The sequence below is a fragment of the Narcine bancroftii genome, chromosome 1 (genome assembly GCF_036971445.1).
Source record: "Narcine bancroftii isolate sNarBan1 chromosome 1, sNarBan1.hap1, whole genome shotgun sequence".
NCBI lineage: Eukaryota > Metazoa > Chordata > Chondrichthyes > Torpediniformes > Narcinidae > Narcine > Narcine bancroftii.
Genome location: NC_091469.1, coordinates 123,873,143 through 123,900,433, shown reverse-complemented (window position 1 = coordinate 123,900,433; position 27,291 = coordinate 123,873,143). Strand labels below are relative to the sequence as shown.

General features: G+C 43.5%; 1 protein-coding gene across 4 annotated transcripts in view; it reads left to right on the top strand.

The window, feature by feature from the left end:
• Nucleotides 1-27,291, top strand: part of tbca (tubulin cofactor a) — a 136,225-nt gene that overhangs the window by 334 nt on the left and 108,600 nt on the right. The window contains exon 2 of one of the 4 annotated variants that reach the window (XM_069938123.1): nucleotides 8,188-8,253. The exons of 2 other annotated variants lie outside the window; for them this stretch is intronic. Coding sequence is in view for 1 of the 2 variants with exons in the window: in XM_069938141.1 (XP_069794242.1) it covers nucleotides 2,549-2,613 (65 nt within the window). In the remaining variant the exon portion in view is untranslated. Of the gene's footprint in view, nucleotides 1-2,531; nucleotides 2,614-8,187; nucleotides 8,254-27,291 lie in introns of those variants that run through there. One more of the 4 variants, XM_069938141.1, reaches the window with a different exon arrangement.

The window sequence follows — 27,291 nt, the reverse complement described above, 5'->3', positions numbered from 1 at the left end:
CCCCCCCCCCCCCCCCCACTTTGTTTGGAATGTGAACTAAAATCATCTGAACACATTGATACGGGCGTTGGTGTGGACACCAGTACCGCGGTCAATACAATTCCATCTTTCAAATAACCAAATCGTTTCTCGCATTGTTCATCTGAAACATTAGATTTAAAAAAAATAAAGGAGGAGCCTGTCTCATTTCGACCTGCCCACCCAACGTTATAGCTTCTTTAAAAAAAAATCCGAGTTGATCATGCTCTTGTGTCATTAACTTTGCATAGAGAATTTGCATTGTGTTTTGACTTAAGCCACTGTGTCTGCAGACTTTTGTGTTTTACTTCTTTCTTGAAGATGCATCTTTTGGTTTGTAGTAGACTTGGTATGCTTTTAGAATGTGTTGCCTCTCCCAATACAAGCAAATGGTGTTGAAAGGATAACGACTGAAATGGGATAATTGATCGGAGTTAAAGTGGAACAAAAATGTCACCAACCTGGCACTCTTACATTTTTTTTTAGAAAAAAAAACAGGTTCTCTTGGGTGATTCTTCTTCCTTTCAATTGCCAAATGATGTGCAGAGATGGGTCCTTCCTGACTATCAAATGTCCATTTATACTTATCCTTCACTAACACCACTATATGCTCCCTGCCCAGATTCTACCACTCCTGCACTCTTGGGGCATTTTACAATGGTCAATTTAATGACCACGCAAAATTAAATTTGACCTTCCACTTGGTTCTATCTTCATAACATAATTGGACTCTATCCATGCCTCAGTTTATTTGGTCAAACCTTACCTGTGCTTTTCTTATCTGATTTCACATTTTCAATGTGCTCCTGGGTAGAATTTATAATTATACTGTCCAGAAGCTTGTAACGAAATCTCTGATGTTCATTTTCTAATTCATGTTAAATATCATTTACCAAAATAGCCCCCTTCTCCCACTATCTTCCCACAAACCTTTGTGCAGAGGCACAGTTTTAAAACTTGCATTGCTGTTTTCAAATCCCTCCCACTTCCCAACCTGCATATCTTTTCCATCCTGTGGAATATCTAGACTTGAATTCTACTTTAGTCGCAATTATAGCGCCTGCCTGCTTTTTACTTATGCCTTGAAGAAGGGCTCAGACCCAAAACGTTGATTGTATATTTTTACCTCCAATAGATGCTGCAAGACCTGCTGAGTTCCTCGAGCATTTCTGTGCTTTTACTAGATTAATATGCTACTTTGACTGGGTCATTGTGATTTCCTTGTTCATGAATCTTTGCTTCTCTTAAAGCTTAGAAAACCTATCTTTAAGATGCTTTGTTATCTTGCCATACTACTTTCAAAGTATTTATACATCCATAACCCTCGTTATATCCTCGGTTCTTTTTAGAATTTGGCCTATAGTTTATATTCTTCGTACTGAAGTGTAAATATTGTGCATTCCTAGATTAAATTTCATTTGTCATGTATCTACAAAATCCACCAGCCTATCCATATTTCTTGAGGTATATTATTGTCCCAACAACTCACTAATCTTCCACGTTTTGTTTCATCTGCAAACTTGGAAATTGTCTTCTATGTCAAGTCCTACATCATTAAGAAAAGCAATGATGCTGGTGTAGGTATTTGAGGAACACATCTGAACTGTCCTCTCTAATTCAAAAATTTACTAGTTCATGCCACTTTTTTGTCAGTCAATTTTCAATTCTTGCTGTTTGCTCCTTTGATTCCAGCAGTTTCAATCTTTTTTTAAATTTTAAAAAATTTTTCACACTATGAACCATACTAACCAAAATACACACAAACATTTCCCTCTTGAATATACACAGTGTCATTTTCTCCCCTTTTCCCCCCTCCCTTCCCTCCCTCCTTCAGCCCCCCTCCCCACCCACTCAATGTTCAACCTATATGATACAATAAACCCATTAAACAATGTCATCACACAATGAAAATAAACAAGAAATTTGTGTCTTCTAACCGTTCATGGAATACAACAGAGAAGTCCTACCGCAGACCTCCACTGCCTAAAATGACAGAAGGAGAAGACGAAATGAACAGCAGCTTCAATCTTGATCAGAATTTTTAAGTGCATTGTGCTTCTTCCTTGGAGAGGATTAAATTGTATTCTAAAGAATGAGAGAATGCAAAAGCACAGGCAATTGTTCAGATTATTTTGTGAGTTTTCTGGAATACAGTAGTACTGTACCTACATTCCTGCTATTTCATCAGCCAGGTATGACAAGATTCCCAATTTTGAATAGGTGAGGCAGTGATAATTTGTGTAATTGCTGTTTAATAAATGCAATGATAAGTAATCATTTAAATATTAATGTGTAACGAAGTATTCTATACTGAGCTACCATAGATGTTGGTGTTCACGTTGTGCAATCACTGTATATGTTGGCCAGTTGATGTATACACTAGGAAGTCAATGTACATGCTGTGGAGTCCAGTGCAAGACTGACACCTCTCGGCTTGCATGCTGGGCTTGTATGTGTCACTACTTCTGTCATATGGACAGGAAGTGACATCATCAGTGATGTCACCAGCCCAGATAAAAACCTGTGTTGGATGCAGGTCAACTTCCTGCATTTTCCACAGCACATCTGCCATCTTGGGAGCCGGTTCACTTGCTGGTAAGTGGGTCGCCACATGACCCCCCCCCCCCCCCCCCCCCGAACTGTCAATCTCGGTGCGGACCCCAAAGTCTATGTTTTTTTGTTTGGGCGGGATTCCTCTCCGCCAAGGCATCTGAACTGGTCCATCCAGATCCAGGTGGGCAGGTTTTAGGCGGTTAATTGCAAAAGCTTCCTCTTTAGCTCCAATGTCCAGAATATACCTTGAAGGGACCCTTATACGGATGCTGGAATGGTGCTCAGTGTGCTTCTTTCTGTACGAAAATGTACTTGTTGTCCTGCAAGTTCTGGAGTATATAGGACCTGGCCTGACAGTGTTGAGATGTCGGTATTGTTATGACCCCAGAGGACCCCAAAACCCAGCAGCAATAGATATTCACCAAGAGAAATGGTTACTTAAACAAAAGTTGCTTTTAATTATCTTTAGACATGAAAACAGGGTCAAACTTTAACTTAACCCCCTTCTAATTCTAAGCATACATGTAGGTAATGTGTATGTAAGTTTAGAAAAGTTCCTTGATTCACAGAGCAATCTCACTTCTCATTCCTCCGAGTTCACTGGTTGCAAGCAATTCTTATACTGCGCACAGAATTTAACATTTATGAAGTACACCAGGCTTTGGTGCTTGAAAGGTAAATGGTTACCGCTCAGGAAGGTTCTTTTTGGTTTTCAGAGAGAGATTTCTTGTTCGCTGGACACCCACAACTGATTCCTTGTAACCAGCCACTTCAGTGTCTTGCTGAAGAAACATGCCCCCTCAGGGTTTTCTTTCTTTCAGGTCACCACAGAGTTCCTTTTTGTTTCCCTTATATCAAGTGTAACGTTAGGCAGCCAGTCCCCTCCTCTTGCATGAACCACAAGGGCTTTGACCAGGCTGAACTAAGCAGTCACAACCCACCTTCCAAATGGGATTTTCTACAAGCTTGCCAGCTTATCCTGTTCCAGTCCCAGCTGCTGCTACTGCTGCTGCTACTGACTGTAAAACTATAGAACTGAATTCTCTCTCTTATTTTACTCTCTCTCTGCTTGTGAAATCACATGACCCTCTTAGCACAGCAAGTTCCACTCCAGACAGCCTGCGGCTCCAAGTTCTTTCATCTGTTGCCTTTTTGTAAACAACAATCCATTAATGAAGTCTTTTGGACACTCTCTTTATTTTTTGCAAAGGCTCTTGGCGCCGGCCTGTCTAGCATGAGCAGAGCTCCACTATTTTAAATAAGATCTGTTTTATTGTTTGTATGTGACCTACACTAAAGAATCTGCACCAATTTATCTCTCAAAAACATGTCTATATACAGGTACAATACAAACACAACATAATCTGTCACAGTATGGGCACTAAAGAACTGAGCTTCTTGCAGAGCTTGCTTAGGACCACTGTGGGCGTCTCCTCCCGTTCTCGTGAGTTTGATACAAATTCTCCTGGAACTATCAGTGGCGCGCCACAGACCAACTCGGCCGATGAGGCACCTATGTCGTTCTTGGGTGCTGTTCATGTGCTTAAGAGTACCCACGGCAATTCTTCAACCCAATTAGGTTCCTTTAGACATGCCATAAGGGCCAATTTCAAATGCCTGTGGAGCCTTTCTACTAGTTCATTGGATTGTGGGTGGTACACAGTTGTGTGGTGCAACTTGGTTCCAAGCAGGGTGGCCATTGCTGACCACTGACTTGATGTGAATTGGGCACCCCTGTCAGATATGATGTGTGCTGGGAGACCAAAACATGCTATCCAGGCAGAAATGAGGGCCCTGGCGCAGGTGTTTGTAGTCATGTCTGCCAGTAGAACTGCCTCTGGCCAGCACATGGCCCGATACACTATAATGAGAAGAAAACGGGAACTACATGACACCAGCAGGGGGCATACAATGTTCTTGTGTATGTGGTCAAACCTCTGTATTGGTGCAAAAGATTGTAGTGGGGGTTTCATGTGTTGCTGGACTTTGGATGTCTGACAATGAGCGATTGTCTTCACCCAATTGCTGACCTGCTTTCGAAGGACATGCCACACTAATCTGTTAGCTATCATCCAGATTGTTGTTCTGATCGATGGATGAGCCAACCCGTGTACTGCGTCAAATACCTGCTGCCTCCAGGCCACCGGAATGATTGGGCAAGGATGACCTGTAGATTTGTCACACAGGAGTTTGAGCTCCTCCGGGCCTACCAGAATTTCTTCCAGCTACAAGCTCAAATCTCCCGTTCTGTAACGTGGAATTTCTTCATCTGCCTGTTGCACTTTCGTCCACCCCTTGGGCTAAGGTCTGCTCAGATTGTATGGCCAGGCGAGACCGCATCTGCTACTATGTTGGCCTTTCCTGAGATATGTTCGATGGCCATTGTGAACTCAGAAATATATGATAAATATCTCTGTTGACGAGTCGACCATGGATCTGATACCTTAGTGAAGGCAAATGTAAGCAGCTTGTGATCCGTGAAATGACTGCCTTCTAGAAAGTACCTGAAATGTATTATTGCTAGGTACAGTGCCAACAATTCTCGATCAAAAGCACTGTACTTGAGTTTTAGTGGTCTTGGGTGCTAGCTAATGAAAACCAATGGTTTCCAATGCCCATTGATGTACTGTTCAAGCACCCCTCATACTGCTGTACTGGGTGCATCCATTCTCAGGGCTGTTGGGATATCTGTTCTTGGGAGGATCAGCAATGCAACTTTAGCCAGTGCTTCCTTGGCTCTCTTGAATGCTACCAACGATTCTTTGTTTCAAGTGGCATCCTTTGCCTTGGCTAACAACAGGGCAAAGAGTCATTGATGGTATAAACTAGTGATAAAAGTTCGATTCCAATGAACTATTGGAGGCCTTTAACTGTGCTGGGCTTAGCGAATGCCTGGATTGACTTGACCTTGGCTGGTAGTGACTTTGTTCCATGTTTGTCAATTCTTTGGCCCAGAAAGTCAATGGTCCCCAACCTGAATTGATGCTTGGCCAGGTTGATCGTCGGCCCAAATTCATTCAAACAAGTGAAAAGCTTGAGCAGGTGGGACAGATGTCCTGACAACTGCAGCTAGCGATAAGTATGTCGTCTAGGTATATGAAGCTAAAGTTGAGATCGCGTCCCATTCTGTCCATTAAATGTTGGAAAGTCTGGATGGCATTCTTGAGCCAAAAAGGCCAAAGGATGTAATAATAGCTGTTTTTGTGATGTCATCCGGGTGGACTGGGATCTGATGATACCCCCGGACCCAGTCCACCTTGTAAAAGATGCGGGCTCCCTGCAGGTTGGACACAAAGTCTTGTAAATGTGGTACTGGTTAGTGATCCAGTGTGGTAACCTCGTTCAACCTGTGGTAATCACTGCACAGTCTCCATCCACCTGCGACTTTGGGTACCATGTGGAGCGAGGAGGCCCAGGAACTATTGGACCATAGTACAATACCCATGCCCTCCATCCTTTCAAACTCCTCTTTGGCTAGATGAAGTTTATCTGGAGGGAGCCAGCAAGCTTGGGCATGCAGCAGTGGCCCTTTGGTTGGTATGTGGTGCTGCACCCATGTTTTGACATCACCGAGGTGAATTTAAGTGTAATTATTGTGGGGAATTCAGCCAACAACCTAGTGAATTCATTCTCTGAAAGAGTAATGGAGTCTAAATGTGGGGCAGCTTGGCCTCACGTAGGCGAAGATCTGGAAGTGTTGGTATGAACGAGTTTTCATCCTTCTAGATCAACCAACAGGCCATGTGTTCTGAGAAAATCAGCTCCCAGTAGCAATTGTGTAATTGCGGCGAATGTGAACGTCTACGTGAACTTGGTATCGCCTAACTGAAGCGGGGTCCTATCCATGCCAAATGTCTGGATAGTTCTGCAGTTATGGATTTCAATGATTGCCTAGGTTTTCTGTTACTTGTGTCATGTCCTGAAGGGGGAAGCACACTGATCTCAGCCCCTCTATCCACCAAGAAACACTGGCCAGGATGTCTATATTAGACATATAAAAGGCTGTCTCGATGTACAGCTGCCACAGCCATTAGAGATGGCTGGTCCTGGAGTTTCCCTGAAACGCACAGGGAGGTTGGCAGTGACAAGCTTCTGCACCCCATCGTCGATGGTAGAAACACCAATGGGTGCTATCTTAGACCCATTGTCTCCTGCCTGACTGGCTGTCTGACAACAGATTTGATTGACCCTGCTGTTGGTCTAATGTTGGAGTTGCACGGTCCTGCTACTGTGAGCAAGATCTGGTGACCTGTCCTACAGATATCACACTTTCATGATTAGCCTGCCATAGAATGTCAGCAGGGGCCACAACTCTCTGTGGGTCACTGAAATCCTCTTTGGCCAGCAGCATGTCGATACTTCTGGCAACTGCTCCAAAAAAGCCTGCTCAAACATGAGGCAGGGCCTATGCCCTTCCACTCGTGTCAGCATTTCGTTCATAAGTGCAGAAGGGGTCCTGTCTCCCAAGCCATCCGAGTGAAGTAAATGGGCTACTCACTCACGTCGTGAGAGGACAGGTATGGATGAGCAGACTCTTGGGTGCCATACACTTGCCCTCCACTAGAGGCTGCTGCAGAAAATTAGAAACTCGGCATGTCGTCTCTTGATCCAGGGCACTTACTACATGGTAGTGCCACATGGAATCAGATGTTATCTGCCTCAACTGGAATTGGGCTTCTGCTTGGTCAAACCGTACATGTGGTTATGAAGTCCAAAACGTTGGCAGTTTCAGAGCCATGGGATACATTGAAGAAAAATTTTCCACGTTGGGGTCCAAATATCGTTTGGACCAATGTAGTGAAGTATTCAATACTGAGCTACTATAGATGTTGGTGTACACATTGTGGAATCACTGTACATGTTGTCGAGTTGATGTATATACTGGGAAGTCAACATACACACTGTGGAGTCTAATGCAAGGCTGACACCTCCAGGTTTGCATGTTGGACTTGTATACGTCACTGCTGCTGTCACATGGACAGGATGTTATATCATTAGTGACATCACCAGCCCAGATAAAAACCTGTGTTTGATGCAGGTCTATTTCTAACGTCCACCATTTTGGGAGCCAGTTCACTTGCTGGAAAGTGGGTCGTCACAAATGCACTGAATATGCATCACTCTGGTAAAATAGGCTAACCAATAAAGTATAGTGGAAATTATTAAGATATATTGATGGTCTCAGAACATATTAAGTTTCCTTCTCTGGCTTGATAATTTAAGAAGATTGCAACATTTTGTAGGGCTGAGGATTTCACAACCATAACTAAGTTAGTGACAGAGAGAAATAACAAATCACCCATAGAAAGCCACTTGTATAGAACCTTTAGCTAAGAAAATATCCCAAGGAGCTTCACAAGCATGACGTCAAACAAAATTTGATAACTAACCACATAAGTAAATGATATGCCAGATATTGGCTTTAAGGAACTTTGATTAATAAGAGTCAGACCTGGATGGAGCTTGGAGAAAGAATTGTCAAGGCTAAAAATATGTTGAGTATGAGAGAGAGAAGCAGAGTTCACATTTGGGTTGGTAGCCTTTCAGAATCATTTATTAGCTCAAAACTCAATTTCTCTGAGATGCTCCATGACCTGCATTTCTGTAATATTTCAGAATTCCAGGATTTTGCTTTTAAACAGCTAAAGAAACAGATGCCAGTGTGGAAATACTAAAATCAAGGTAGGAGAAATGCCATAATTGGAAAAGGTCAGAGAACAAGAGAATTGTTGAAGAAGATCATAGAAAAGGATTAGCAAACTTGAGTTTTTAAAATCAATATGTTGCTTACACAGACCCGTAAGTGTAAGGGTTTTAAAAGAGAGCAGAGCTTTGGATGTTTAAGTTATAGGAATGCAGCCAGGGGAATTAAATCGACAACATGGTTAAAGATTTCAGAAGTACATGGATCATGGAATGCTGCAGACTAAAATACTATTTGGCCCATTATGCAAGGACAGTTTCTGGGAGAGTTATTTATGCCATTCTTCTGCTCTGTTGCCATAACCTATGAAGGCTGATTTTGTTTCCTATCTATCATTTTTTTTCTTGTGCCTCTTTTTAAAGGGGTCTTGATGAGCAAATGAATCCAAAAACTGCTCAGTAATATGCAGTAGAATCCCCATAATCCAGCAGCTATGGGGATCGCGGATGCCGCATATGCGAATTGTCCAGTTGATGGACACATTGTTACAATGCCTAAATTATACACCTGCCTTAAGAGTACACCGTTTAAAAGGCAAAAGACAGTGAAAAATGTAATTTAAAAAAAATAATTATTGTAGTCTTTAATTATATAAAGTTCACTTTGATCAGGTTATTCCCATAACTTACAAAATTTAAAATTGAATCCCAGTCGCTGGCACTGTAACAGCATTGCATTAGACACTACACTAACTGTGCCACCGTCATTAATTTCCCGCCCTCCCAAAGTTTACAGATAAAGCCTTAAGAATAAAGATAAACGTTCATACTAGGCAGGGATAGGGAGACACTTTGGGACAGTCTCCCGAGCGGTGAGCAGCATCAGCCAGTCCTTTGTTCTGGGAGCCGTCATTTTATTCAAACACAACTTTATTGAAAATTTATTCAAACAGCTGCTGCAGGCAGGGTGCAACTGGGGCACTTGGCTGTCTGACTGTTTGCTCCTGAGAACATTTACTTTCATGATTTAAAACTTTTATTTAGCATTTTATTTATTCTTATTTATTTCTTCACTGTTTTTGCCAGTTGTTTGGGTTTCCAGTTGATTGAATTCTGGATAAGGGATTCTACTGAATTCACTGAATTAAGAGAATTAGAAAAATTAAATCTTAAACAGTTACGAGCTGACTTTAAGCTCATTTAAAAAATTGGCTGAGAGGCCACGAGTTATGTTCTGGCTGTGTATAGTTGGGATCAAATTTAATTGATCGTCAAAGATTTTAGAATCTATATTGTACACACAAGGCTAAAAATCTGTCAGTGAGGTGCTAATTTAGGCTGATAGTTTAATGTTGATTAAACCAAACTGACACCAATAGATTAGAATAAGCCTAAAACAATTCAAAGTGAAATCCTTTTAGTTTATTTGCAACATTCTTTTGACACTTGTATTTAAATGTTGTTGGCATACTATAATTACACATCTGAGCCTTGACTATAAAAGAACCTTGCATTATTACTCATGGGGAGAATGTATTGATTTATAATAGAACCTTTTGTTATTTGTGGCATTAATGCAAGAAAGAAATAAGGATTATTTCCACCAGTCCTTTTGGAGATTACATCTTGCCTCCATGCAAAAGGCTTTGCTGTCATTTTTTTAAAATTTAGACGTACACCATAGTAGCAGGCCATTTTGGCCCACGAGTCCATGCCTCCCAATTTACTTACATGTTCCCCCCCCCCGGAATGTTTTGAACTGTGGGAGAAAACTGGAGCCCCTGGGGATAATCCATAAAAAAACACAAGGAGAAAGTACAAACTCCTTACAGACAGCGTGGGATTTGAACCCTGGCCCTGATCGCTGGCACTGTAAAGGTGTTGCCCTAATGGCTATGCCAACTGTGCCACCCTATGTCATCTGATATATCCAATGTGAAAGATTACAAAGATGCATCAAATTAAAACTAGAGACATGAAGTACTAAACAGGTTTTTCATATCAATTTGTATAATTTGCCATCATCTTTCAATTTTCAGATTGTTTGTCGGCTATACTACTGCCTGGATAGAACTTTTCTTTAAATTAGATTTCAGATTTATATGATATCATATACAACTCTGAGACTCTTTTTCCTGCAGGCAAGGCAGAATTGCCACTGGTAGTGCATTAAAAAACTACAAAATATACACATGTAAACAAATAAAGAAATATAAACAACTGCAATATAGAGAGGAAAAAAATTGCACAAGAGCCCTTAAATAAGCCCCTGATTGAGTTTATTGTTGAGGAGTCTGATGGTGGAGGGGTAGCAGCTGTTCCTGAACCTGGTGGTGTGAGTCTTGTGGCACCTATATCTCCTTCCTGATGGTAGCAGCAAGAACAGTGTGTATTGGGTGGTGTGGATCGTTGATGATTGCTGCTGCTCTCTGACGGCCGTGTTCCCTTTACATGTTCTCGATGGTGAGGAGGGTTTTGCCTATGATGTTCTTGGCTGTGTCCACTACCATTTGCAGGGCTTTATTCTCAGGAGTATTGGTGCCTCCACACAAGACTGTGATGCATCCGTTCAGCACACTTTCCCCCACACACCTGTAGAAATTTGTCAGGGTTTCTGATGTCATGCCAAACCTCCACAAACTCCTGAGGAAGAAGAGACACTGATGTGCTTTATGATACCATTAGTGTGTTGAATTCAGGAAAGATTCCCTGAGATAGTGACTCCCAAGAACTTGCTCACCCTCTCCACCTTTGATACCCCAATGATTACTGGATCGTACACATCTAGTTTTCCCTTCCTGAAGTCAACAATCAGATACTTGGTTTTGGCGACATTGAGTGGAAGGTGCACCATTTGGCCAAGTTTTTAATCTCTCTCATGTATGCTGATTCATCGGCCATTTTTATGCAACCCACTACCATGGTATTGTCAGCAAATTTGTAGATGGTATTGTTGACCCAAACCATGCAGTCATAGGTGTAAAGGGAGTAGAACAGTGGGCTAAGATCACAGCCATGTGGTGCTCCAGAGTTGATGGAGATTGTGGAGATGTTCTTGCCAATCCTCATTGATTGTAGGTGATGGATGGACAAAAATCATCGACTTGATTCATAACAGAAAGATATTTTAATCACTGATTCCATTCTAATAGTCTGCAACCAAACCAAACTGTCTTGCAAATTAGTAGTGCATTTCATACAAAAGCTTCAGATCTTAATTTCCAATCTATCATTTAAGAATGGAGGTACTAGACACTGTAGATGCTGGAATCTAGAGCAAAAAAAACTAATAGTACGGGAAGAACTCGGCAGGTTAAGTGGTACTTGTGGAGGGTTAAAATCCTGCTTCACAACTGAAGAGAGGGAAGACAAGCTAAGTAAATATTATAAAATTGTTCATTTCTTCTGGGAGTTATACATCTGGAGCAGGCACTTTGGCCCAACTCGCCCATGCTGACTAAGTTGGTATGTTGGGCTATTCCCATTTGGTGCATATCCTTCCAAATCCTTGTGATTCATTGAGTACAAAAGTGGGGAAAATGTATTTTGCCTATCTAGATTGGCTATACTTGGAATATTATGTATGATTATAGATACCCCATTACAAGAAGAATGTGTGGAGGCTTTGGAAAAGGTATAGAGAGATTTGCCAGGATGTTGCCTGGATTAGAGGGTATGACAAACTTGGATTGTTTCCTCTGGAGCGTCAGACATAGAGGGAAGTCGATAAAAATGAGAGGCATTCATAAGGTAGACAGCAGGAATCTTTTCCCAGGGTAAAAATGTCACATACTAGAGGACATGCATTTAAAGTGAGGAGGAGAGTTTTAAATGAGATGTGCAGGGCATGTTTTTTTTTTGGACAGATTGATAGGTGCATGAAACAAGCTGCCATGAGTTGTGGTGGAGGCAGATACAATAGCAGCATTGAAGAGGCTTTTTGATGGACAGATGAATATGTAGGGAATAGAGGGATATGTATTATGTGCAAGCAGCAGAGCTTTTGTTTAATTTGGGCATCATGTTCAGTGTAGACATGTGGGCTGAAGAGCCTGTTCTTGTTTTTTTTACTGTTCTGTGTTACCCATCTATCTGTCTAAACATCTTTTGAACATTGTAATTATATCCACTTCTGTACCTTCCACTTACAATTCATTCCAGCTACGGACAACCTTCTGAGTGAAAAAAAGTTGCTCATCAGGTCCTATTTAAATCTTTCCCCTCTTGCCTTAAGCATAAGCTCTTTAGTTCTAGAATCATATATCCTGGGAAAAAAGAATGAGTATTCCCTTTATCCATGCCCTTTGTTATTTTATAAACCTCTATATGGCCACACTTCAACCTCCTATACTCAAGGGAACAAGATCCAGCCAATCCAACCTCTCCCCATAACTCAATGCATCCATTCCAGCATCATACTGGTGAATCTGGTCTGCAGCCCTTCTAGCTTATTATTATCCTTCCAATAGCTAGGTGACTGGAACCACACATAATACTCCAAGTGTGGCCTTAGCATGCCCTTGTATGGCTGTATCATGATGTCTTCATTTTGTTACATTTTGTACCTCTCTATCAACTACACCACTAATTATTTTGGTGTCATTTTCAAAAATGGTGGTACTGCTGTAACACAACGTGGCCCCTGGTGTAGACCCAGGAGGGTAGAGAATGGAGACACAGTGCTACTCTGAAGGGTTCAACTGCCCAGTTCTAATGCCAATGGCTCCATAAAGGATTTAATAGCCCACTAAAGGAGCTGATGGTGTTTTATTTTAAAATCCTGCAACCTCTGGGTCTGTGCCCAAGATAGCAGTGCCTTGTGCTAAGCAGCGGTCATGAGGAGTTTCAGACTCTGTGGGATCAGTGGACTGGTACAAGGCAATAGAAATGGGAAGAACATCCCCACCATTGAGGAGAAACACAGGAGACTCCTCTACAGAATGGTAATTACAGTAGTGGAACAGCGAAGCTGAGGGATCCAAACAGGTTGGCAATGATTTGCAGTTGGGGGACCTGCACAGGCTGCTGGAGATTGGTTCATGGGAACCAGGTATCAGAACAAGGATTTACAAGGATGCTGGGGGTAAGAAGGGCTTCGGGTGCTGTCGGCTTCCTGATTGTGTCAGAGGTTTGGATCTGGAGTTTGGGTTGCCAATGAATCAAACAGGGGTTTTAGCAGCTCCAGAGGCTGCGGAAGCACTGGATGTGATTCCATGGACCTGAAGGGATTCTCTTTTTCTCTTACTGTAAATGGTGCTGGTCAACACATGGTGATTTTTTTACAACAGATAGAAGACAATTTTGTGCAAAGTTACTATTTCTGTACTATTACATGACAACTGCATTGCTATCCAAATCATTTGTATTGATAACAGTAGTGCACCCAGCACCGACCCCGCAATAGACTACTGACATAGGCCTTCAATTAGAAAAGCAGCACTCTACTACTGCCTGACTTCTTCCACTGTCAGTTTTGAACCCAATTGGCCAGCTTGCCTTTGATCCCTTGTGATCTCACCTTCCAAACTAACCTGCCATGCCACACCTTGTCAAAGGCCTTGCTAAAATTCATGTTGACACCGTCCACTGCTCTAACTTTATCAACCCTCTTAGTCACATCTTCAAAAGAAAATTCTCATCCGATGTGTGAGACATGATCTTCCATGCACAAAATCACACCGACTCCCTGCAAATATTATACAAAAAAAAAATCATGACCCTCCAAATCCTCTTCAGCAACTTTACCATGACTGATGTCAGGCTCACTGATGTGTAGTTTCTTGGCTTGTCTTTGCTATCATTTTTAATGGCACAAAATTAGCCACCTTTTGGTATTGCTTGGCATTTCACTCAAGGCCAAAGATGATGTAAGTACCTCTGTAACAATCTCCGCGATTTCTTCCTTAGTTTCTTTCCACAAGGTCCGAGGACTAACTTGATCAGGCCTTGAGTTTTGTTCACCTCCATGTAATCCAAGGTCTCCAACACCTCCAATCTGGTACTTTAAACATGGTGCAGCACATCAGTGCAGCAACTCAGTTGCTTCCATGATCTGCACAGTAAGGACTAATGAAAAAATGTGTAAAATCTCATCTATCTGCTGTCTTTAATAGAACCAATTCTTCCCAATGGCCATCATTTAACTTTTAATAATACTGTAGAATTTCTTGGGGTTTTCTTTATCCTGCCAGCCAAATCCATCTTGCTTATGTCTTTTGTTTATCCTTGTGATATCCCTCAAAGGGGGGGGGGGGGCGTGGCGTGATGGCGTAGGGAGAAAACGTGGAAAAACCCCTCCCCCAGCAGAACTTTTAAAAAAAAAACCATGTAAAAGTTTTAAAATTATTTTAAAAGTTGCAGATTGTATTGTTGAAATACTTAACTAGTAAAATAATGAGGAAAACTAAAACTCAAATAGCTAAAAAAAAAGCCATTAAACCAGCTACAACAATGGAGGAATCTTGGCCTACCTTATCAATGCAGCCTGCAGACTCGATTTTCTCTCAACCCAGACACAATGCCAGTCCACCGGTAAGGTGTGCTCAATACAGGTGTTGACTTTACGTGCGGTCGCGCAAGATGGCGTTGGTGTGCAGCTTCAACCCACCTTCGTGTATGCACACAACACCCGAAAAGGCCCAAGCTGCAGGGGGGGGATCTAATCTCCATTGACCCAGTAACCTGGGCTGGTGGGGGGTGGGGTGGGAGTGTCCGCACCAGTAGCCGTCTTTTCGACGGAGGAAGAAGAGGTCATCGTTGAGTGGCGAAGGAAGAAGATCAGTATTTGACTGAAAAGGAAGCTGCTACGCTTCATGGTAGCCCTATAGTGAGGCAGACTTCTAAGGTTAAGTTTGGGGCTCACCAGTCAGATTTGCCTTCAAATGCTGATTTGCCTCTGCAAATAAGTCCACGCTTTTCAATTATGAAGGATCAATTTGCTGAGATGAAAGGGGAAATAACAACAATTAAAATGGATGTGGCAAAATGTTTGAAAGCTGTGGATAAAGTCCAGGACAAGTTTAAAAAGATTGAAGAAGAATTTATTAACTGTAAAGATGATGGGACAGATGGGACAGATGGAAGATTTATTTGCTGGTTGGGAAATTCAAAAGACTAATTTGTTAAAGAAGATTGATGCTTTGGAGAATCAAAGTTGGAGGAATAATGTTAAGGTAGTTGGTCTTCTGGATGATTTTGAGGATCCAGACCCAGAATAGATTTTTCAAAAGTGGATTCCCAAGGTTCTGGGAACACTGCATTTTCCAAATGATCTGGAGTTGGATGGGGCTCATCGGGCAATATGAAGGAAGCTGTTCCCTGGCCAAGCACCACGGTCTATCCTGATTCGTGGCCTGTGTTATCAAGATAGAGAACAGATTTTGAGACTTGCAGGATGTGAGAAATAATCAGGGACCTTTGCTTGTTAAAAATAACAGGGTGTTCTTTTATGCTGATTTGAGCCAAGCTGTGATTAAACGTTGTAAAGAATTTAATTTGGCCAAATCTGTTCTTCGGAGGAAGGGTTACAAATTTGCTTTTCGTTAACCTGCTGTGTTAAAAGTCTTTTATGGTGATTATCAGTCTCAATTTTTTTCTGATGATGCTGAAGCTTTGGATTTTGTGAACTCTTTACCTGATAATAAGCAGAGTCAAAATTCAGATAAATTTTCTCAGCACCTTATTATTCTGAAGGGGAAGAATGGAAAATGAGAGATTCTTAGCAGTTGATTGATATTGTTGTCGATGATGATCAAGTGAACTGTGATTTGGAAGAAGCGTTTCACACTTGAGATGATTTTCTGTATTATTGATTGTTCTGTTCGGTGAGGGGTGGTCCAACTGTGGATCCTTTCGAAATCGTCGGCCACTTTGTGGCTTTTGTCACTCCAGTGTAATTGAGGGAGGTAATACTATTGGTTTTTTTTTTGTTTTGAGGTTTTTCTTTAATGGGGTTTCTTTTTTCTTCTTTCTTGGAGGAGACCCTTAGTTATTTTGTGTACTGAAGTCATAGGGAGGGAGGTACTTCACTTAATGGCTAATTTAAATTTTGCTACTTTTAATGTTAATGGGCTGAATAACCTGATTAAGGGAAAGAGAGTATTGGCTTGTATTAAAAAATTGAAGATTGATGTGGCTTTTTTGCAGGAAACTCATTTGACTGATAGCGAGCATCAAAAATTAAAAAGAGATTGGGTTGGGCAGGTTATATCATGCTCTTTTAATTCAAAAGGAAGGGGGGGTTGCTATTTTGATTAATAAGAAGTTATCTTTTAAATTGGAATCAGTTTTTGAAGCAATTGGTAGGCTTTTGATAATTGTACAATTTTTTTTGAATGTTGGACCTTAATGAATGTTTATGCTCTGAATACTGATTATGAACAATTTATGGTGGATTCTCTTCTTAATTTGAATCAGACATGATAAAATTATGGTAGGATTTTAATTATTGTTTAGATCCATTATTGGATAAATCTCCTAAAACGGTAATCAAAACTAAGATGGCTAAGCAGTTGATGGTATTATTGAAGGAGATGAAATATGGAGGAAATTGAATCCTAAGGAAAAAGATTTTTCATTCCACTCATTTCATCATGATTCCTTCTGTAGAATAGATTTATTTTTAGTATCAACAAAATTGCAAGGTCGAATTTCTGAAGCTGTATACAAACCTAGGATTTTGTCTGATCATTCCTTGTTGTCGATTATTTGTAATGCTTCAGAGAGGGTGGAGATTGTTTATTGTTGCCATTTTAACTCTTTATTATTACTGAAAGATCCAGAATTTTGTAAATTTAATACGAGACCAAATTCAGAGTTTTTTGAAAATAAATGTAGGTTCAGTTGACTCTAAATTTGTTTTGTGGGATGCTTTGAAGGCTTATTTACAAGGACAAATCATTAAAGTTAAGAAACGACAAATGGCTGAGGCTGATAAGCTGGAGAAGGAGAAGAGATTTTGGAGAAAGATTACAATGTGCTTCCACTGAAGACAAAAATATGATTAGTCAATTTGAAATTACAGTATAATTCATTTCAAACGTATACATTTGAAAAGCTTTTACAGAGGCCTAGGCAACGGTATTATGAGTTAGGGGAGAGAGCCCATAAAGTATTAATATGGCAGTTTAAAATGGAACAAGCGTTCCATAATAAATGCTATTAGGCATCATTTGAGGGTTACGTATAAACCTCAAGAAATTAATGATGAGTCTCATATGTTTTATGAGAAATTGTATATATCTGAGGTAGTGCAAGATGAGGTTAATATTGAAGGATTTTTATTTGGTTTAACCTTACCTTGAATGATAAGGATGTTAAGGAATTGGATGCTTATTTTACTGTTAAAGAATTAATAGACGCACTTCGATCATCTATGCTGGGTGGTAAATCTCCGGGTGATGATGGGTTCACTTCTGAATTTTGTAAGGAATTTCCAGATTTATTAGTCCCTTTGTTGATGGAGATTTTAGATCAAGTAGGGAAAACTAAAGCAATTATTATTGTTATCCTTAAGAATGATAGGGATCCTTTGAAGGCGGGATCTTACAGACCTATTTCTTTGTTAAATGTGGATTATAAGATGGTAGCCAAGGATCTAGCTAATAGATTGGCTAAATGTTTACCTGATTTGGTTCATGTAGATCAGGTTTGTTTTATTACAAACCTCTGTGATGCACATCCTCATGGCGAACCGACCCACTTGTATTGCCATGTGGCAGGGCAGCCATGGGGAAATGGCATAGTCAGAGGTTTCTCTCTGACTCCAGCATCCCTTCCATCGCACACCCTGGAAGTGATTATGATGTCACAATGCACCAGGTGACTAAGCTCATGCTGCCCTTAAAGGGGCACGCTGAATTTGAATAAAAAAAGTCATTAATATCCCTCAGTGTGGTGGCTCTGTTTCTTCCACTGCTCACACCACCACAGTGGTGACCCAGATGTTTTTCTGGACTCAAAACACCATGGATTCAGCAGAGGTTAACGCTGTCTCCATCAAGCTTCCCCCACTTTTGGACCCACCGACCTAGAACGTGGTTCGAGCAGGCAGAAGCACAATTTCAACTCCGCAACATCTCCGCAGACGCCATGATGTTCTATCATGTCATGAACTTCTGGATCAAGATACGGCAGCGAGGGTGAACGACATCATCTACCACCCCCCAGCTAAGGGCAAGTTAACCGCCCTCAAAGACCTGCTGCTTGGAACTTTCGGGCTAACTCCCCAGCATAGGGCTTCCAGGCTCATTCACCTAAATGGGCTTGGGGACCATAGTCTGTTGGCAGTGATGGATGAAATGCTGGCCTTGGCGGAAGACCACAAGCTTTGTTTTCTCTTCCGCCAGATATTCCTGGAACATATGCCGGAGGACATCCAGCTGCTCCTCACAGATGAAGACTTCTCGAACCCGAGGAGAGGAGCAGCCCATGCGGATGCCCTCTGGTACATGAAGAGGGAGAACAAGGGAGCCCACGACCAGGAGCCAGCCGACTGCAAGCCGCTCCCAAGACCAAGCCAGAGGAGGGCCAGTCAACTTGGTGTTTCTACCACCAGCGCTGGGGAGCACAGGCCCGTAAGCACCGCTAGCCCTGCGGGTTTCAGGGAAATGACCAGGCCAGCTGCCATTAATGGCTGCGACGGCTGGCCACTCAAACAGCCTCCTTTATGTGATGGACAGATCCACTGGCCGCCGATTCCTGGTGGACACTGGCTGAGCTCAGCGTCGTTCCCCAACTCTCCCCCCCCCCACAGCATTAGAGACTCGCACTCGATCTCAAGGTCCAACCCTGCGGGTGGCCAATGGCTCCAGCATCAGGACCTATGGCACCCGCAGGGCACAGATCCAGATCGGGAAGGAAAAGTTCCACTGGAGGTTCGTCCTCCATGGGCACCGCGCTGTTAGGGGCTGACTTCCTCTGCGCTCGCGGCCTACTGTTTGACATGAAGGGCAAAACGCTGGTCAACGCCCGAACGTTCCATACCACCCGACTGGACACAGCAGAAGCCCGCAGGCCCGAAATCGCCACCATAGCCGCCGCCAGGGACAAGTTCGACGAGATCCTCCACGAACTCCCCGCCATCTTAGAGCCACGGTTCAATGCCGCCCTGCCCCAGAGTGAGGACTTCCACCACATCACCACACAGGACCCCCTGCTGCATGCTAGTCCCAGATGGCTGTCACCCGAGAAGCTCCAGCAGGCAAAGGAGGAGTTCTCAAGGCTCCAGGAACTAGGAATCGTCTGGTGCTCGGACAGCGCCTGGGCATCGGTGATCCATAAGATCCCGAAATCGTCCAAGGGCTGGAGACCGTGCAGAGACTACTGTCGGTTCAACAACACAACACTCCCCCAACAGGTACCTGGTGTCCTACATACAAGACTTCTCCGCCAACCTCCACGGCGCACGGGTCTTCTCCAAAGTGAACCTCATGAGGGGATCCCATCAGATCCCGGTGTATCCAGACAAAGTGGGTAAGACTGCCATTATCATGCCTTTTGGCCTCTTCGAGTTCCTGCGTATGCCCTTCGGTCTAAAGAATGTGGCCCAAATGTTCCAGCGCCTCATGGACGATATTCTCATTGCCAGTCGCAACTGCAATGAACACAAAGCCCACCTGCGTACACTCTTTACCCGGCGGACGGACTTTGACCTCATGATCAACGTGGCCAAATGCCAGTTCACCAAGGCGTCCCTCCAGTTCCTGGGGCACACCATTTTGGCAGCTGGGGTCATGCCCGTGCCAGAGAAAGTAGCAGCTGTTCAACGATTTCCCAAACCCTCCAACCTGAAAGGCCTCCAAGAGTTCGCAGGGATGGTGAACTTTTACCATTGTTTCATCCCTGGAGCCGCGTGCACCATGTGACCATTGTTCGCGCTTATGGGCACCAAAGAAAAGACTTTATCGTGGTCAGAGAAGGCGGACAGGGCTTTCAATGCGACAAAGGAGGCTCTAGCTAGTGCCACACTGCTGGTGCACCTGCAGCCAGAAGCGCACACAGCGCTCTTCGTGGACAGCTCAGCTATGGCGGGGGGGGGGGGGGGTTTCTGGAGCAGTGGCTCGATGGACAATGGCGCCCGCTGGCCTTTTTCAGCAAGCAACTGCGCCCACCGGAGCTCGGAGCTCAAATACAGCGCCTTTGACCGGGACCTCCTGACGTTGTATTTGGCCATCTGCCATTTCCACTACTTCCTCGAGGGCAGGCCATTCACAGCCTTCACGGATCACAAGCCCCTCACTCAAGCACTGGCAATGGCAAGGGCAGCGCCACCTCTCGCACATGTCTGAATTCACGACCGACATCCAACACAGGGCCGGCAAGGATAATGTAGTGGCGGATGTGCTCTCCTGTCCAGCCATTAACTCTCTCGTGCCTGGCCTGGATTACGAGCAACTGGCTCAGGCACAGAGGAACGATGCGGAGACGCAGGCCTTGTGGACTGCCATCTCGGGGTTCAAATTCAAGGATGTCCGGGTGCCCAGCAGCTCGGACACATTGCTCTACGACATCTCAACAGGCATGCCGTGCCTGTTGTTCCCGCTGCACTAGAGGGCGAAGGTTTTCAGTCTGATCCATGACCTCGCTCATCCAGCAGTAAAGACAACCATGCAGATGGTTGGGGAGCAATTTGTGTGGCACAGGCTGAAGAAGGAGGTGGTGGAACTGGTTAGGAACTGTACCAGATGCCAGACCTCCAAGGTCCAGCAACACATGCAAGCCCCCATCCAGAACTTCAACCCGGCCGTTTCATCTCCCCAAAGAGCTCGACTCGGCCCAGTTTGTTTTCGTGCAGAGGGGACCACAATGTGCACCGCTACAGCGACCATACAAGGGGCCATATAAAGTCTTTCACCGGTCTGGTGGAACCTTCACCTTGGACGTTGTGGGGGAGAGAGAGGAACTTTTTACGGTGGACTGCCTGAAGGCGGCCCATCTGGACTTATCGCAGACGGCTGCTCCCAAGCGCTGGGGCCAACTGCCAAAGTGACAGGACATGTAGCCGGTTCTGGGGGGTGGGGGGGTGTTGTGTGCTGGCGCACATCCTCATGGCGAACCTGCCACGCTTGTATTGCCATGTGGTGGGACAGCCATGGGGAAATGGCGTCATCAGAGGTTTCTCTCTGACTCCAGCATCCCTTCCAGCGCGGACCCTGGACAGCGATTATGATGTCACAATGCACCAGATGACTGAGCTCATGCTGCCCTTAAAGGGGCGTGCTGAATTTGAATAAAAACAGTCTTTAATGACCCTCAACGTGGTGGCTGTGTTTCTTCCACTGCTCACACCGCCACAAACCGTTATTAAGCGGACATTGTGGTAAAATTGATTTCTTTAATTAATATTTCTTGGCAGCAATCTGACCATCCGATGGTAATCTCTTTGGATGCAGAAAAGGCCTTTGATAGAGTTGAATGGATTTTTTTGTTTAAGGTTTTGAAAAAATTTGAATTTGGGCCTCTTTTACTGGTTGGATTAAGGCTTTGTATAAAAATCCCACTGCGAGAGTGGTGACAAATGGACAGATGGCTCTACCTTTTGCATTATCCAGATCGACAAGACATGGCTGCCCTTTGTCACCAGCCCTGTTTGCATTGTCATTGAGCCTTTGGCCCAAATGGTTAGTCAGGATAGTGCTATTAAAGGTATTAAGGTGAATTCGGATGAATACAGGTACACAATCCTTTATCCGGAACCCTTGGGGGACAGTGTGTTCTGAATTTCAGATTTTTCCGTATTTCAGAAAGCCAGATTTAAGCCCACCCGAAATGTTTTGATATATTTAACACATCATTTGCAATCTTTGGACACTTTACATAAAATGCTTGAATAGTATTGAGTGTGATCTGATTACAAAGTAAATTGAGGGATGAGTGAAATTATTCCTTTGGGTGATATGGATTATTTGTCATGTAGACAGGTTGTGAAGTTTAAATGGTCTCAATGTATTTGGGTATTATTGATAGTAATTATAATCATTTATTTGCAGAGTTATTTACCTCTATTGACTGGAATTAAATGTGATTTGAATAAGTGGAGGGATTTGCCTATAATTTTGATAGGATGGCTGAATTGTATTAAAATGAATATCTTTTCCCGAATTCAATATTTGTTCCAATCTATTGCATGTAAGATTCCTCATTAATTTTTTAAAAGATTTGAATACTTTGGTGAGAAAATTTTTGTGGAAAGATAAAATGGCGAGGGTTTCATTGCAGAAGTTAACTTGGAAATACGCATTAGGAGTTTACAACTACCTATTTTTCAAAATTATTATGAATCAACTCAGTTAAAATTTATTAATAGGATGTTTCAAGTTGATAGCCCTCTGGTATGGGCTAATATTGAATTATCCCAGATTGGAGAAAAGAAGATGGATCAATTTATTTACCGATGGAATTCTCAGTTATTAAGTAGTCATAATTTATCATTGTTGAAACACTTGATTGAGTTATGGACTAATAAGAATGAAATTCTAGGTACTCAAGGTAAAACCACCTTTGTTTCAAAATAATCTTTTTCCTTTTACAGTTAATAATCAACTTTTGGTGTTATGGGAACAAAAATAAATTAAACTGGTAGAAGATTGTTATGAAGCAGGTTATTTTATTTCTTTTCAAAGAATGAGAGAGAAATATGAAATATCTTTGAGTACTTTTTTTCTTATTATTTATTGTTAGATAATTTTGGACGTACTTTGAGGCTTCCTAGAAGCCCTAAATTTGAGATTTTGCTTACCGATGGTGCTAAGAAAGGTTTTATATTGGATATGTATACTTTATTGCAGGCTAAAATGCCCAAACCAGATGTTGATAAAACTAGAGTGAAATGGGGAAAAAGATTTAGAAATATCTATTTCCCCAGATGATTGGATGTTAATATGTGAGGATAGTATGACTAAAATTGTGAATGTAAGATATAGATTGGTTCATTATAATTTTATTCACCAATTATACTTGACTCCGGAGAAATTAAAGAAATTCAAATATGTCACTTTAGATGTCACAAAGAATTGGGAACTTTTTTTTTTACATTCAGTTTGGTTATGTGAGACAGTTAAGCCTTTTTGGAATAAAATCAAAGAATTTTTGGAAGTTATGTTTAAATTTAAAATTTCATTTGATCCTATGATATTTTTATTGGGACATATTGAAACATTGAGTTTGGAGTCAAAATTAGATAAATTTCAAATTGCTTTTATAAGGCTGGCCTTTGCAGTAGCTAGGAAATGTCTTGCAGTTACATTGAAAAATTATTCTAAATTGAATATTCAATGATGGCATGTAGATATGACATCATGTATTCCTTTAGAGAAAATAACATATAATTTACAAAATAATTTTCCTTTTTATGTTACAAATTTGAGCCCGTACATGAATTGGATGCGATTAAATTATTACATTTCTTGTAATTTCTTGTAAAACCATGACCCATAATTGAATGTATTGTTTTAATTGTTCTCCTCTTTCTCTTTCTACTTTTTTTCCTTTTTGGGGGGGTAGTTTAGAGGGGTTTGGGTGGAGTGGGAGGATAGGGATGGAGGTTGGGGGGCTTTATGGGATAATATATGTATTGAATTGTATTTTGAATGCATGACATTATTGATTATTAATAAAATTTTCAAAACAAAAAGCGTACCCCTACACCTCTTAAACTCACTAAGGGAATCCTTGATCCAGACTGCAAAGGGACAGACAGAGTCCCAGTTCCTTTAGCTTGGTCATAAGTTCTGCTGGTATGACAGTTAAATTTTAATCAAATTTACCAGGATGTTGCCTTAAGTAGAGAAAATTAGCTATGAGGGAGAACAGGCATTCTTGGGTTGTTTTTTCTGGAGTGTTGGAGGCTGAGGAAGATCTGAAAGAAGTTTATAAAATTATGAGAGGCATAATCTTTTTCCCAGGGTAGGGCCAAACCTCTCATCATGCATTCCTAGAAGAGAAGCAGCAGTAAATTTTAACAGTAAAATAAGGGTTTTGGACCTGGAATATTAATGTTGTTTCTTGTTCTATAGATGCTGCCAGATCTGCTAGGTATTTAAAACATTTTCGATGTTTTGGTCTATCAGGATCTGGTAGCACAAACATGTTCAATTGCTTTAAGAAAGTCCGTAATTAGGAATTGAAAACAAAAGGGTTTGGGCTGCATTCTTGATGTGGGTACCTTAGTGGTTAGCACAATGCTATTACAGTGCCAGTGACCCAGGTTTGAATCTGGCACTACCTGTAAGGAGTTTGTACTTTCTCCCCATGACCTACAACTTGGTGGGACTTTTCCTCCCACCCTCCAAAATCTGCTGCTGCTGAGACCTCCGACGATCTCATTCAGGATGCTTACGTGGCCGGTGTCTGATCAAATGAGATGAGGCAGCGTCTGCTAGAGCATGGGGGAGAAAACATGATCCAGATCGCAGAGACAATGGAGGATGCAGTCTTAAGTATGGACGCTAACTCTCAGGGCTGGACCCCATGCTATGAAGTGTGTAGGATGCCCTCCCTCAACTCTACTACCCCACGACCCACTGACGGCCTGTCAGGCGCTGTTACACTGCCTGATGTGACCCCAAAGTGCTACTTCTGCGGGAGGGACAAGCACAGCAGGTCCCAGTGTCCGGTGAAGAAACCCAGGTGCCAGAAGTGCCTTAAAAATGACTTTGCTGTAGTCTATCTCTCCAAAATGGTCGCCATCAAACACAGCGCCTCCTGTGAGGCCCAACCGTCACCCTCCCATTCAAACATCTCTTCTTCAGAGCTTTCGTCCAATGAGAACGAGGGCTCCACCGCGCGGCAGCGCCTGACATCTCGGGGCAGGTGCCAAGCGCAGATGGTACAGCCTACCTCGCCGCGATGACTTTGGCCTGCTTGGACCTCCCACACGGAGCAATGACTGCCCAGGCCCAAGCCCTGACTTCAACGATCACTACCGACGCTGCCGACCAGGGACCCACCGCTGCGGCTACTGCCGCTGCCAACGCTGCCGACCAGGTGCCTGCTGCCACCACCGACGCTGCCAACCAGGGACCCGCTGCCGCTGACCTGGTACCCACCGACACTGATGACCTGGTACCTGATGCCGCTACCGACCCGGTAGCCACCGCCGCTACCGCCAATGACTGCCCGCCTGACCACCCCACCACTGCCAACTGCAAGCAGCGACCCTCTAGCACTTAACGTTGGCTGGCCGACACCCCCAGCAGGCTGCACACAGAAGCCCCAGCTCCTCGATGCTGACAGCTTCAGCCCCCCAGCTTCTGTGATGTCACCACGCACACGTAGTGCACTTCAGGCCCGACGCTGCGTGACATCATTACGTAAGACTCCACTGTTCCCAGCACAGATCTCTGCATCAGTGACCTTGGACCAGGACTGCCCCCATCCCCTTACAAAAGCAGTGGAACTGATTAAAGTGCATGGACACCATACCAATTGCTTATTTGTCTCGGGGTCAACTCAGTGTTTTATCCATCCAGACCTGGCCCACTTTTGCAGACTGGTCATTCTCCCCTCTAACCAGAAGATTTCACTGGCGACCAGATCACACTCGACTGGGGTAGAGGGGTATTGCGTGATGACCCTGAAAGTCCAGGGCATCACATTTACCTATTTTTAAAAAATATTTTAATTTTTTTAAACTGTTAGTCCTGCCCCCAACTGTGCGCTCCCGTATTGCTGGGACTGGATTTTCAGTGCCAGTTCCGAACTGTTTTCCTATGGGGGGCCCCATGCCCCACTCTCTGTTTGTAACCACTCCTGCCTGTGACAACCCCGGCGTCCCATGTGTAGCCTCTCGACCCTCCGGGTCACTCCTCCAGGACTCTTTGCAAACCTCACCCCTGGCTGAAAACCAATGGCCACCAAATGCCGGCAGAAAAGTTACGAAGACAGGAAATTCGTCACAAGCGAGGTGTGCTGGAGGAGGGCATTATCAAACCCAGCTCAAGTCTCTGAATGGCCCAGGTGATGGTGGTTAAAAATGGGGAGAAGCCATGGGTGGTGGTTGACTACAGCCAGACAATCAACCGCTTCACGCTTCTGGATGTGTACCCCCCCCCCCCCCCCACAGATCACGGATGTGGTGAATCAGATCGCCCAATACCATGTGTTCTCCACCATTGACTTGCGTTTGGCCTATCACCAGCTCCTGATCTGCCGAGAAGACCGACTTTTCACGGCCTTCGAAGCGAACGGGCGGCTGTATCAATTCCTCAGGGTACCCTTTGGGGTCATGAATGGTGTCGCGGTTTTCCAACAGGAAGTGGAACAGATGGTAGACCAGAACTAACTGCTACTACTTATCTGGTGGACAATGTCACCGCCTGCGGCCATTACACGCAGGACCATGATGCCAACCTCAAGAAATTTTTTCAGACTGCGATTTGGCTGAACTTAACCTACAATTTCGATAAGTGTGTCTTCTGGACCACTCGGCTCGCAATTCTAGGTTGTGTGGTGGAGAAAGGGGTGGTAATGTCTGGGTTTCTTTTCGTACCTTGCCCAATGGGTTCCACACTATGCCGACAAGGCACAGCCACTTATCAAGACCACCTCCTTCCCCCTGTCCACTGAAGCCAGAGTGACCTTCGACCACATCAAATTGGACATCGCTGCTGCACGCTATTGACGAGTCCATTCCATTCCAAGTTGAGAGCGATGCGTCTGACTTTGCACTGGCAGCCACTTTGAACCAGGCCGGCCGGCTGGTAGCCTTCTTCTCCAGAACCCTCCAGGGCCCTGAGAGCCGACACTCCTCTGTCAAGAAGGAGGCCCAGGCCATAGTTGAAGCAGTACGTCATTGGAGACACTACCTCACTGGCAGGCGCTTTACGTTGCTGACCGACCAATGCGCGGTCTCCTTCATGTTTAGCAATATCCGGCAGGTAAGATCAAGAATGACAAAATCAGCAGGTGGAGAATCGAACTCTACACCTTCAATTATGACATACTGTACTGGCCTGGTAAACTCAACGACCCGCCAGATGTGTTCCCCGGGGGACTTGCGCCAACATACAACTGGACAGGCTGCATAGACTCCATGAGGAACTCTGTCATCCAGGGGGGTCACTAGGTTCACGCACTTTG